General features: G+C 36.2%; 1 protein-coding gene across 1 annotated transcript in view; it reads left to right on the forward strand.

Moving 5' to 3' along the window:
- The first annotated feature begins 947 nt into the window (after window positions 1-947).
- Window positions 948-13,325, forward strand: part of musk (muscle, skeletal, receptor tyrosine kinase) — a 33,109-nt gene continuing 20,731 nt past the window's right edge. Inside the window, exons 1-6 of the mRNA XM_036529142.1 lie at window positions 948-1,101; window positions 3,857-3,983; window positions 4,231-4,382; window positions 7,784-7,911; window positions 8,251-8,392; window positions 9,382-9,506. Of these exons, the coding sequence (XP_036385035.1) occupies window positions 1,023-1,101; window positions 3,857-3,983; window positions 4,231-4,382; window positions 7,784-7,911; window positions 8,251-8,392; window positions 9,382-9,506 (753 nt within the window). The 5' untranslated portion in view covers window positions 948-1,022. The remainder of the gene's footprint in view (window positions 1,102-3,856; window positions 3,984-4,230; window positions 4,383-7,783; window positions 7,912-8,250; window positions 8,393-9,381; window positions 9,507-13,325) is intronic.

A 13,325-nucleotide genomic window follows, 5' to 3' on the forward strand; every position in this document is an offset into this window, starting at 1 on the left:
CAACACTAAACATGATTTGTGGGATTTTGCAGAGGAATTTTTATGAGTTTGTCACATTTCCAGCGCACAAGTTGTTCCTGTGTCCCTCCCCAACACCCGAAACAGTGCATTCACATCAACCCTACAAGGCAAAAACTTTCTGGCTGGGTAGCAAACAAATGCTTTGGGAAATGTCATTCCCTGCTTAAAATAAATTGGTGCAGGCTGGGAGTTGGGCAACAGGTGGGAGGCCACACACAAAGGGTGCTAGCATTTTGAATGAATGCCAGATCCACATTGTGAGAGGAAAGTGAGCTTAGCTCCAGTGCTAAGAAAGTTCAGTGCTATGGGTCTCTTTTGTCAGCACACCGCATCCAAATTTACTGCACTGTCAGTAGTAACTTAGAGGTTCATGCTCTGTGCCAATTCATCTTTCTCCCACAAAGCATGCTTTTGCAGAGGATATAGATATTGTTCCTTTGGAACAGGAGCACAGTGTGCACAGAACTGGGGCAACTACGTTCTGTCATTTCACAATTAAGCACATCACATGCAGTATGTATGTGTATATTCCTGCACCTGTTAATGTCAGTTCATTTCCTTTTGGTATTATGTAGTCTTCAGATTTGTTTCACTTGTATAATGTTTCTATGAAAATCTAGAAACATCTGTGGTGTCACTTATGTGTACTTATCAACAATGCAAAAAAAAAAAAATTCTGATTCAGCAGCAAATATTTATCAGCTCTGAGGAAATTCAGAACAGTGCAGTCATATTCCATATGGAGTCTTAATTTTAAGATTCCAGTCTCAGTGTTTTTAGGTCCCGGTTACAAGGGACGCCTCCTGTCTCTGGCTTGAGTACACCAGCTGCTCTTGTCCATCTTGTCAGTGAGCAGTGACAGGAAAAAAAAAAAACAACACAGTAAGATATCATGGACGGGCCTGCTTCAGAGAAAGTTCTTTCAACTAACAGGATTTCGATGTGAATCGGACTGATGGGATTTTGAAGCTCATTTAAAATACACCTTTCTTGGAATAAGCATGCAGCTTGTACAACACATTCCACTTCTGGGGATCCTCTTTCTGGCACATTTCAGCTTCATCGTGGGCCTGCAAAAAGGTTGGTTCCGATCTTTTCTTATGATGTAACGATTGTGTAACTGGAACAAATCCTATTAAGTTCTTCTCAGTTTTTCCTCAATTTTAACCTCTTAAGTGCTGAAAAAACACAGCACCTCTTAAAAGATCAGTGAAACTTGTTCATGTTCATGTTGTTAACAAATTCATGTAAATGGTTGGAAACATAAAACCCAGCTACATTTTACCTCAAAAATAGCATTTTGAAAGGACCTTCCACTCGTGATGTCCTCTTCCTCAGTTACACTGTCAATATACTTACATATAACACTTTTACACAATTACTGTATTGCTATATCAAAGCTCCCAGTTTAAGCAGAAGTAAAAACTGGTACTCAACAGCATGAAGGTGTTCTAACACTGTTTAGGAATCTCTCCACTAAGGATGTGGTGTTAAATGCTTCTCAAAAATGGATCGCGTCAAATACAAAAATGACCTCTAAAACTGTGACAGGGAGTTTTTTTATACATAATTAAATATTATGATTGAAATGAAAGTTTTTGTTTAATGCAGTCACTTTCTGTGCCTGCACAATAAGATCATAGAAGATATAACATTTATTCAACTTTGTTGAAGTATTATGCATTACAAAACAGGTCAGATTGGAAAGGAAGGCACACAATAAATGTTCCATCTTGGACCATTTTGCACTTATTTCCTGTTTTAACTTTCTTGCCACAGTATAATCAGAAGTCCTCCTTACTGCAGTAGTCTGCTCTTATGTTTAACAAATAACCAAACTGCTCGCGATCTATACATATATATATATATATGTGTGTGTATGTATGTATAGCATGAGCAGTTTGGTTGGTGTCTATGATGTTTCAACCTATATAAGAGCTTTAGAAAAAAAGATGTCCACTAATCAAAACTGTAATAATATGAATAATTTATGCAATATAAAATAATTGATAGCTTGCAATTTATACCTCAGAACATCACAGATGACTTAAGCATTCCAGGCCAGCAGAAGGTCTAAAAAGCATTCCAAGGTTCAAAATGGATTGTGAGCTAACCAGCCACCTATCTAGCATGCTAGAAAGTTGTACTGTCAGCTGAATGTAATGTTGGCTGCATCTACACGAAACATGGCAGTCATACATAACATACTGCCACACTCGTGCAGCCATTGTTTACTAGTGTCCAGGAAATACTAACACGGACATCAAAGGACATCAAAACATTCACTCCCACTACAGCTATGATTTAAACACTGCTAAACCATTTTCATCATCAGGGCTGAATTATTGAGTTGGCTTGAAAAACTTACTGTTCCTTTTATTTCTTCTTTGTATTAATTCTGATTTTCTGTATGTAACTCCTACAACTTTTCAGCTACACATATGAAACTTGGCCAATACCTTCAGCTATTACAGGATTGTGTTGCTTGTGCTTTTGTATTAATGCCTAAATTATTTTTTGAAGTACTTACAATATTACATTGAAAAATTTCCATTGACTAACATGGATAGAACGATCAGAACCAGAATATTCTAAACGTGCTGGTGATACCACAGCAGGCCTACAGGCTCACAGACTGTCACTCAAGCAAAGCTTGTAACAACTAGCTGCTGCCATGCTAGGCTTAATCAAGCCAACGTAAAGTTTCCCCTAAAACATTCCTTTATAGTTTCTGTTTGTGGATTGTCATTGTGGTGTCATAGCAGATGAATGAGTACGCTAACACTACAGCCTTTTGAATATCAAAACACTGAAAATATTTTAAGCAGTTCTATATATGATGTGTATCAACTGCAGTCTCTACAGATAAACAGGCATATAGTGGGTGAAACAGCCTACCCAGATACAACTGACAAGCTGATCATTTCTCTAAATATTTCATATTTTATGTTTTAATTAAGAAACATGTCATTATTTTCTTCACTTGTGTCTTGTGTGATCTCTGTCTTAAAGTGTTATTTATGATATAAATGAATTAATAAAAAAGCATTAGCTAGAATTCTTTTGGTAGAATTTGCTAGCATCATTTACAGTAATGTTGCCCATTAATAGTAGCATAACAGTCACAATAAAGCTGTGCTTCCACTGGGTTTCAGATACTCCTGTTGAGAATGGCAGGTAATATTCTTTTAAAAACTTTAATAATACTGGCATATCTGTTGAGGAAATACAAAACTAAAGCTGTATAATGGGGATTAACCAATGGTTTGTTTGAATTAGCTTTCCCCATGACATAGCCCTGTCATGCCAATGACATATTGTATGGGCAGTCAAGTAGTCATGAATTATCCTGTTAGTTAACAGGGAAATAAGGTTCTCTTGGGAGATTAAAAACAGAAAATATCAATCCCCCATTAATTAAATCCACCTTATCCAGACAGAACTGAAGTATGTATTTTCCACCATTGCAGACTCCTGGTTATTGACATGGTGAAAGACACAACCCAGGCTCAACCCTGTGGTTTCTTTTAAGCCATAGGGCTCACTCTGCACTTAGAACTTAGTGCCTTTACAGGCTGAGCCACTTAGGAACACCAAGATGATAACATTTTGTTTCTCGCAGAAGCACAAGCTGAAAAAGTTTCTCCCCCAGTATTTTTCAGCTAAAACTGAAGTTGAAATAAAGCAATCTGTTAGATTTAAGTGACATAATTCTTATTTGCCTTTGCATGTAGATGCATGCATGTAAACATACATTTCTATGCATGCATGTACCTTTGCATAAACTATTTTATATGGAGATTCTAAGGCATAGCACTGTTGGACTTTCTCCCAGCTCCTCGAATCATTACCTTACTTGAGACTGTGGATGTGCTGTTGGATCACAATGCCACTTTTATTTGTGAAGTCGAGTCACATCCCCAAGCTGACATTACATGGACACGCAACAACTTTCAGATTCGGTAAGAATTGTTTGGCAGAACACAGTTTTTTCTTGTTGTACTTTACTGCTGTAAAATGTCTCCATTTTGATCATGTTCTGTTTATTTGGGATATCTCATATATTTATTTATGTATTGATTGATAAATCATTTTGACTTTCAGAAAAAAAAGATTGTTCATTACACTACATGGGTTCAGCATAATGCATTTTAAAAATGTTTCACCTTCAGTTAAGTTTAACTTATTTCTGCTTTTATTTTGATACAGACACTATGATTCCCACTATATTACCAGAGAAAATGGCCAAATGCTGATCATTCCCCATGTGAAAGACTCTGACAATGGAGAGTATTGCTGCATTGCTGACAATGGAATTGGAGAAGCCGCAAAAAGTTGTGGGGCTCTTCAGCTGAAGATGAGTGAGTGTTTCCACTTCCATTAGAAATACATGAGAACTAATGGCTTGAGTTAAAGTTGGCAGGAATATTTGCAAAGTTAATCACAGTGTGGTCCTCTTACCTTACAGGCAAACATTATTTAAAGGAATATATAATCGAATTGCTTTAATCAAATGGCTCAGTGTGGTTTGAACTTAATGAATTTCTATGAATTGATTTCATGAATTCATAGAATGATTTTTTTGGAAAATTGAAAATCGAAAATAACAATCAGAACAAGCAAAGAAAGTAGATTATCTAGCATTTGTTTTTTATTTTGTCATTAACCATGCAGAATTTCATCTTAACTGAAAATAAAAGAAGTATAAATAAAGAAGCAAATGCGTAACTTTCTGTATTTGTAATATTCTTTGGGAATTTATGATTATGAAACAGCAATAACTGTATCTGTGTAAATGCCCTGGCATTTCTCTTATTTGGGGACTGCTACCAGATCCTGGAAGTTTGTTGAAGGCCTTGCTGCATCTTTTCCTATTCCAGCTGAGCTGAATGAAATTTCTCCCTCTGGTTGTTCTGCAGGCTGTGGTCTGCCTGGGATAGCGACCTTTGTAGTGTCCAAACCCTGTATGTAGGCATTGTCTCTGTGATTTTTTACTTTATTGGGGTAGTGGTTGCGCATTTGTCATCTGTGTTGTTGCGCTTGGTGCAATAATATCAGCAAGGATGACATTGCTGTTGAAATCCTGGGTGAGGAACTCCAGGTTAAAGGCATGGCTTCTTTGGCCATCCAGAAGGAGAAGATGTGTCATGTTGTCATCCTTTGGCAACTGTCCCACAAACATTTTCTCCCACTCTATGAACAGCTTGGAATTGATCCAGCTTTTTTTCCTGAAACGTTCATTTTCTGGGGATCCATCCAGCCAGTTGTTCCTCACCCTTTTCCCCTTGAAAATAGTCATCAAATGTTCCAGTTGTACTGAGGACTACCAGTAAGGCCCTACTTTCCCCTGTAGTTATTTCAAAGCTGGGTTTCCCCACTTCTCCCACAATAGAAGTGGAGGAAAAGTTGTCCTATATACCCATCACAAATCCATAAGCGGTGAGGAACATCTTTGATTTTCAACTCCTTAAATAGGGCCAATTTTTGCACAATTTCTGGATACATCTCAGTGGTTCTTGCAGCAGAAAGGAGCTCATGCTTCTAGATGTTGATGTTTGGATTACGTTTCATGAAGCCATAAGCAATGAGTAATATCCTGTTTTTTCCCTTGCCTCTGGAAAGGCCACTATTTCATTTGCCTTGGCAAAGTCATAAGTGATTGCTTGAACATCACATGTTTTCAGAGTAAACCTCTTTGAGACAACAATATCAACATTTTGTCTAGTTCTTGCTCATATTCAACTGAAGTAAAGGACTTCTTGGGAGGATTCACCAATGAAACCTTTGACCCATTTTTGCAGGACAGACTTTGAAATTATGGCAAAAAACTTTGATTCCTATTCTGACTTAAAGTTAGGCAGCTAGCAGCAGTCTTGCCTCTTTTCAATGACAGCAAGTCTTAATTGTGTCAGATTCACACAATTTTATTTAGTGTAAAGAAGCACAGCCCACCTAGTTTAGAATTATACACATAACTCAAATACACATAAAACCAAACCTCCAAATCAGAATTCAGCCTTAATTAAATTATAAACACTGCCAACATAGTTTTCATGTGGACTTAATCACAAATGCAGCCTACAGTACTTCCTTTAGAAAATAGTTGTGCAGTTGAGTTCAAACATTAGGTATATTCAGTAAATGCTTACCCCTCGTAAATTCCCAGCATGGTAAATAAAGTAATAGTCATAATAAAGAATGATTTGCAGAAAATTAAGAGAAAACCATGGGGTAAAAGCACTACAGCTGTGTTTATCATTTTAACTTGTCACTCTTACTGTAAACCTTAGCATACGCTAAAACCCATGAACTACAAGAATATAAACCATATCTGTAAGAATAATACCCACAGAATTATGAGTATGGTTGATTGTTTTGTGGTTCCTTCCATGTGAAATTATGCTTCAAATGTACAGTGTAGAACACATACAGTAATGTAATAAAATCTGGTGAAGTGAAAAATGAATAACATTTTCTGACATCCACATTTAAAGATAAGGACACATTGCACTAGGGAATTAAACTCTGCCTGTAAAAGATAATCAGTTCAGTCAACCCCTGATCATCCAGGAAGGGGAGTGTTCGGGATAAACGTATCTTCTCAGATATATTTCCAAGACTTTATCTCAGTGGCCTTTTGCAAAGGGTCATGGAATCATTTTTCAGTTTTTCCCATCATTTAGTCTCACTATGTTTTTTCCCTCTTGAAAAAGTGCACTGTAATTTACCCTTTGACAATCATGTAATTGTTACATTTTGTGAGACATTTATGTTATGTTCATATATGTATGTTAATGTATGTATTTTCTAATTTAATTGTAAATATGGGGATCTTGAATGATTATTATATGAATAGATAGTGCTTATTTTACATTGTTATGACAGTTACATTTTTGTAATTATAGGGGTATACTTGTCTTACTTTGAACAGTGATTTCCTTGCATGCAAGGGGCTATAAACATAGGTGCAAATGTAGTGACCCTGCTGTGTGTTTGAACTGGTTTAGCCTGGGATCCTCTGTTTACATTTTTGAGGCTGATTCCAATTGAATTAACCTCAACAGTGGCACAGTATCCCTGGCTTAAATTTCTGCTTTCTTAAATTTCTTTCATTTGGAAAGTTCAGTACTGACATAATTATTGCTGACAAAGGTTCTTTCCAGTTTTCTCACTAATGTTTTGACGGTTGAGGTAAAAATCATAATTTCAATGAGAAATATATATCCATATGCAATGAACCAATTATTGAGGTGTCTTCCATTTAAAAAAATGTGGGATGGGTAAATGTCTGTAGCCAGTTAAATTTGTTGCATGAAGGGCAATTAATTCATTCCAGATATTTTCCTTGAGTTAAGCACTAAACAAAACAGGTTTATGTAAAGCATAACAAATTAATCTTAAAAAATGTAGCCATGTATGATACCGAAAGTAGCTAGCTTTGTTGAACGCATGTGTTTATTACTTGCTTGTAGTGTAGTCTACCATTTTAACAGTGGCATAAATTGATACCTTCTTGTTCAATATTGTCGTTTGCCTCCAGATGAGTGCTAGGCTGACTTCCACCATTAATGCCATTTTTATTTCATTAATGTAAACTGAGCATGCATACATTATTAAAGTATATGTATTTGAATACAATGTCATTATAATGTAATGGTCAGGCATCCGAATACTTTTGTCCATATATGTAAGTGCCTGACTGAATGCTCTGAATACTTTGATTGAATCTTTTCATGTACCTTTCATAATGTTTGTCTTCCAGAACCCCAAATCAAAAGACATCCAACAAATGTCACGTTACTCGTTGAGTCAAAGGCAGTGTTACCTTGCGTGACACTAGGAAACCCTAAACCAGATATCTCCTGGATCAAAGATGATGATCTTGTGAAGGTAACTTGAGTATAAGTATTGTATAAATTTAGTCATGCTTTATGGCAATGTATTTTGGTATGATGGTCTGGCACGTGAGCAAAACAACAGTAACAACCACATTTTACAGGCAAGACATTTATTATGAAATGCCAATTTTACACTTGCAGCAAGTGGAGACAAAATTTCAGTTACCAATACTACAGTGTAGATACAATTAATAGCCGTTGCAAATACAACACACTATAAAATGCAAATATGCTATAATAACTATAACATACATTGTGTTGTAACATGTTTGGTGATGTATACATTAGGAAAAAATGTTTCTTGATGTTATTTTATAAATTTTCCCCACAGGTGAGTGATCGTATATCCATTTTGGAATATGGAGCTTTAAAAATTCATAATATCAAGAAAGAAGACGCGGGACAATATCGCTGCATGGCAAAGAATAGCTTCGGAATTGCATTCTCAAAACTTGTAACAATTGAAGTTCAGGGTAAGTCAAGAAATAATTTAAAAATATGAGCAATTTGAATTACCTGATTATCCATAAAACAGGCAGCGATCACAGCCCTAAATACTGTAGTACCTTGCTCCACTACATGACTTCCTTCCAGCGTAAAACATGCCATTGCTCTAACCTGACATTTACATTTACATTTACATTTATTTATTTAGCAGACGCTTTTATCCAAAGCGACTTACAAAAGTGCATACAGCAAGTATAGCGACAGTACGGGGACAGGATGTGTACAGTTCCACAATGAGACAGTTCCCAGCTGAGAGCAAGGTCTGTTTGAGGACACAGTACTATCAGATTTGTACAATTACAGCCTATAGGGCACCTAATAAGATACACCTTCAAACGGCAAACTTCAACAACTTCAAGCGGCGCCATGAGCGTCAGGGTAAAGGCGGCAACAAGAAACAATTTGGAAATTAAGATGCATAATGTGCACCACTTTGAGGACATATCACTGTGCCATTTAAATCTATATGGCTAAATGCAATAAAGAATTGACATTTCTTACAGTTTACAAATGTTGTTAATTAGTAAGGATATTCCACACTTTGTTAACAGAAAAATTCAAATTTTTGGGTTTGAACTTTTGAAATTGATGACAAGACAAGCTATTATCTTCAAAAAATGTAATGTAGGTCATGACATCTTATTGGTAGGACATCTGCATTGTCATCCCTATTCATATTAAGAGGCATTGAAAATATATTGTCAAGATTCTTCTCTGTGTGATGTACATTTAATTAAAATATGGCCTTATATATAATACTTTACACATACTGTAAAATCTCACTGTATTATGTTGTGTTTTTCCATATGTAGATTTGTGTCCTTGACAAAGAGAAACTAATGTAACATACAGAGCACTTTTGCTTTTTATTAATTATGCATAGGTTAGACAAATTCAAGTGCAAGTGCAAGTGTTGCTTTTTGCTTATTTTTCGCATTCTTTGGTTCATTTCTAGCTCCAGCCAGAATATTAAATGTCCCAAAAGAAAAAAGAGTTCCTTTTGGGACAGAAGTAACACTAGAGTGCAACGCTACTGGTAACCCAGTCCCTACAATAACGTGGTTGGAAAACGGCAACACTGTGAGTACAAGAGCGGCATTCTAAATGTATAAATGACCCCTCTTCTTCTGTCTCCTCCTCCTTAACTAGTACAGACAAACAAAACAAAGTTAAAACACAGTGAGATCAAGATATCTGTCAAGTCAGCAAATATCTGAAATGATTGATATCCTGGTCCACTCTGAAGTTATGACTGCACTTAATGGTCAGATCTATGTGGTTAATAAGGTTTTCAGTTTATTGAAAACTGTCCATTGTTTAGCAAATGTTTGGAAGCTTTGACAGGAAAAAAATAGAAACCATCTGTCTTTGTATGGGCAGTACATTGCTTTGTGAAATATAATGCATTACTACCGCGACTGTGCTGCACAGAGTAACTACAGATCTTATCAGTGTAAATTAGTCTGTTAGTCACAGTGCAAGTCTGTTCTACACTGCTGGCCATGATTGCAACAACCTGTTTTTGTTGCCTCCTTGCCTCCATCCACCTTTGTTCCACTGTGATCCACCCCTCCATTGCAATTTGGCTCAGTCCAGTGAAGAGGTGAATTCAGGACAGACAATGTGCAAAACTAAAAATGTATGGAATTAATACTTGTGTAATAAGCTACACATAGTACCTACAGCACAAGTAGTTATTCTGTATACTGTATGGGTCTAGGCTACATAGTACTTACAGTGAAATTACAGTGAATTTGCCAATATGTTTCAACTGTTAAATTTCACTTGTGACTCTCTATTAAAATAGGCCACAGGAAAACTATTGAATTTGGAAATAGGGCAATTTTCAAACTGCATGTATATTTAGTGCATTTTAAAAACTGTGAACAAGAGAAACGGTGGTAATGTTAAATAATGCCATATAAACCTTTTTAAAGTTAAAAACACATTTTATTTATTTATTTTTTATGTATTGTAGATTGATTGTTGCTGAATGGGTTTCAATGAAATAGAGTGTTCCATTTGTCATGTTTTATACATTTGGCAGCATGCAAAATCCAGTTCTGTGTGTATATATATACCAACATTACATTTTCTGTCAGTTGTTTTCAACTTATCTCAAACATTCTCAAACTTGATGCACATTTCGATCTTTGTCATTTATTGCTTCTGCTTAATTAGTTGATTGGACTTGTATGTATTTTAAATTAAGGTCATTCATCCATCCCATAAAAAATCCCATAAAATTTAAGCAGAATCCCCAGCATTCTACTCAAGTGTTTTAAAAATATTTCTCACCGTATTTTGAATTTTTCCTAAATATTCTTGTACAAAAAACACTGCATGAACATCAACACAACCACAAATGTTAAACACACACAAAACAACGGAAATCTGAAAACATGCTGAAAACAGACTATAGAGAATAGAGACACTCTAAGCCTTGTAAATAAAGATGTCTACCAGTTCAAAACATAAATTCATAGACTGTTAGATGGCTGGAAGAATGGCCATGAATGGAATTTGGCAGGCTACATTTGTTGTCTGCCTGTTGTGAGCTATGAAAGGAGTTCCAGATGTGAGAAGTAACCAAGAACCAAGACACAGGAATAAAACAGAGGACTTTATTGCCACTAGGAAACAGGGTTTAGTTATACACTGGGAAACTTAAGTGTTCTGTATTCTTGCCTCCTCACGAAAAAGGGAGAGAAAACATCCCCCTCACCTGAGAAGGCTTTCTTTTTAAAGCATGCTGGGTGGGTGATTAATAACTACAAAATAAACCATTAACAAAGACTTCCTCACAACAGAGTAATAACACTGTAACAGCCTGACTAATGGAAAGAACACATCAGCCTACTGAGTCAGACTAACTCAAAGCACAGCTGTGCATTATCAAGGTGGCCATTATAGACTTGTCTGGCAGAGAAGAATGGTCCCCTGTAGTGGTGTAAGTGAGAGAAGTGTATGTCTTCCTCTGGCATGGAGCAAGAGAGATAGCTATGGCTCCCCCTAGTGTTGAATACCACCAAAACTGTGTCTGCAGACCACAGCTGTCACTACTGTGTCACACTATCCAATGGTGACACACACACACACACACACACACACACTACAGACACCATTGTGCTGTAAATTGTGTAAATGAATGCAAGCTTCAAAGGGAATGGCATGAGAGGCAAGGGAAGCAGCATGTGGCAATGCTGAAATTCTTATTCTTCCACTTCACTATATTCTAGCCCGAAAACTACGTTTTAATTCAAAATTAAGAGGTGACAAATGCAGGAAACCTTCTCTTAGAGCCTTTATATGACTGTTTGAGGGAACATTTTTGAATCTTCAGCAACATGACCAGTGCTGAATGCAAGGAATTTAGTGTTAACTTTGTCAACAAAAATGATGACAGCAACTATTCGTCAACGACTCTTTTCCTATGACGAAAACATGACAGTAACGAGACTAACTATAAGACTAATTATAACTAAACGACTTTCCATTTTCACCCACAAAAATGTGACGAGACGAAAATTTCAGTGATGGACTAAGACATTCAGTTTTTCACGAAGCTTTTGCATGACATTGGTGTAGTCCAATCATACGCATGTGCGCGTACCCTTGCAAGATGTAAACCATTCTCAATGTTCTTCCAAACACAGCTAGCTAATTCCTGCTGGCTGAAAAAAGATGAAATCCGTGTTATTCTCTCAGTCGCGCAGACACTGGTTTGTAGCGTTATCTTACGGCAATATTTACAAAGATTTCAAGCTCATGCTCATCTAAGGTTGACACGGTTATGAAATAAGTATGGAAAGAACAATATGACATTATGACAACAAAATTGCGAGCTGAATGCGCAAAAGCGTTGAGTGTGGAGAGAGAAGAACATTATATAGTCAGCTAGCAAACTATCCTAGTTATATGCTTTCCTCACTGATTTAACTTACTTGCATTCAGTCCAACTTGGTATTGCTAAACATTCATTTTAAGTCAACATGACGAAAAAAGCTGCAGCTATGGAACAGAAAATGCTGAAATTGATGTAGTTAAACATATTAAATTTGGAGGCCAATTGATTAATTCATTCGTAACTTTAGAAGGCTAAGCACAATAAAGCATATTATAGCAACATACTAATCTGGTCACAAAATCTGAATTTTACATTCTCATGATGGCAAAATAATATTAGCTAGTAAGTAAATGTCCTCAAGATATCATTTTAACATGAATTGGTTGGAATTGAATTGTAAATCTTTGATAAGCTAAATTAGAATGGTAATTGATATGTCCCACTCATTCATACAAATGAATCAGGACAAGTTAACAATTTAACAGGACAAATTCATTTAACAGTTGACCCATTTATTCCGTACATGAGGTCAATTCAAGTACTAGTACACCTGATTCATCCTGCCAAGTAATAAGCAATATGTTTATTAGTTTAAATAGGTTTGCTGGTGGTGGCAGAACACTGCATAGACAGATGGAGTTCCTGACCCCTAAGGTAGAATCTGACAATAATGATGTTTTGTTGCCTTAACAATTAAAGAGATATGATGGAAATATTGTATAAACACATGTGTTTTCAATGACAGGTTAGGGTTTGTAATGATGTGATGAAAGAAACATAAAAAACAAGACTTAAAAGACATGGCGACAACTAGACTAAAATATCCGGAGTTTTCATCAACTAAAACTAAGAATGGAGAAATTAATAAAATTTCACAATAAACAACAACAATACACAAGTACATTTCCTTTAAAGCAGCAAATTGGGTTAACTTGATATTCACCCAAATTTAAGGCCCACCACACTCTCTAGTTTTCACCCATGTGTTTTCCAGCACCATTGTGTGAAGCTCTCACAGTTGATCTGTTTACTGCAGCCATTAAAAACAGCTA

The sequence above is a fragment of the Megalops cyprinoides genome, chromosome 5 (genome assembly GCF_013368585.1).
Source record: "Megalops cyprinoides isolate fMegCyp1 chromosome 5, fMegCyp1.pri, whole genome shotgun sequence".
NCBI classification, from domain to species: Eukaryota; Metazoa; Chordata; class Actinopteri; order Elopiformes; family Megalopidae; genus Megalops; species Megalops cyprinoides.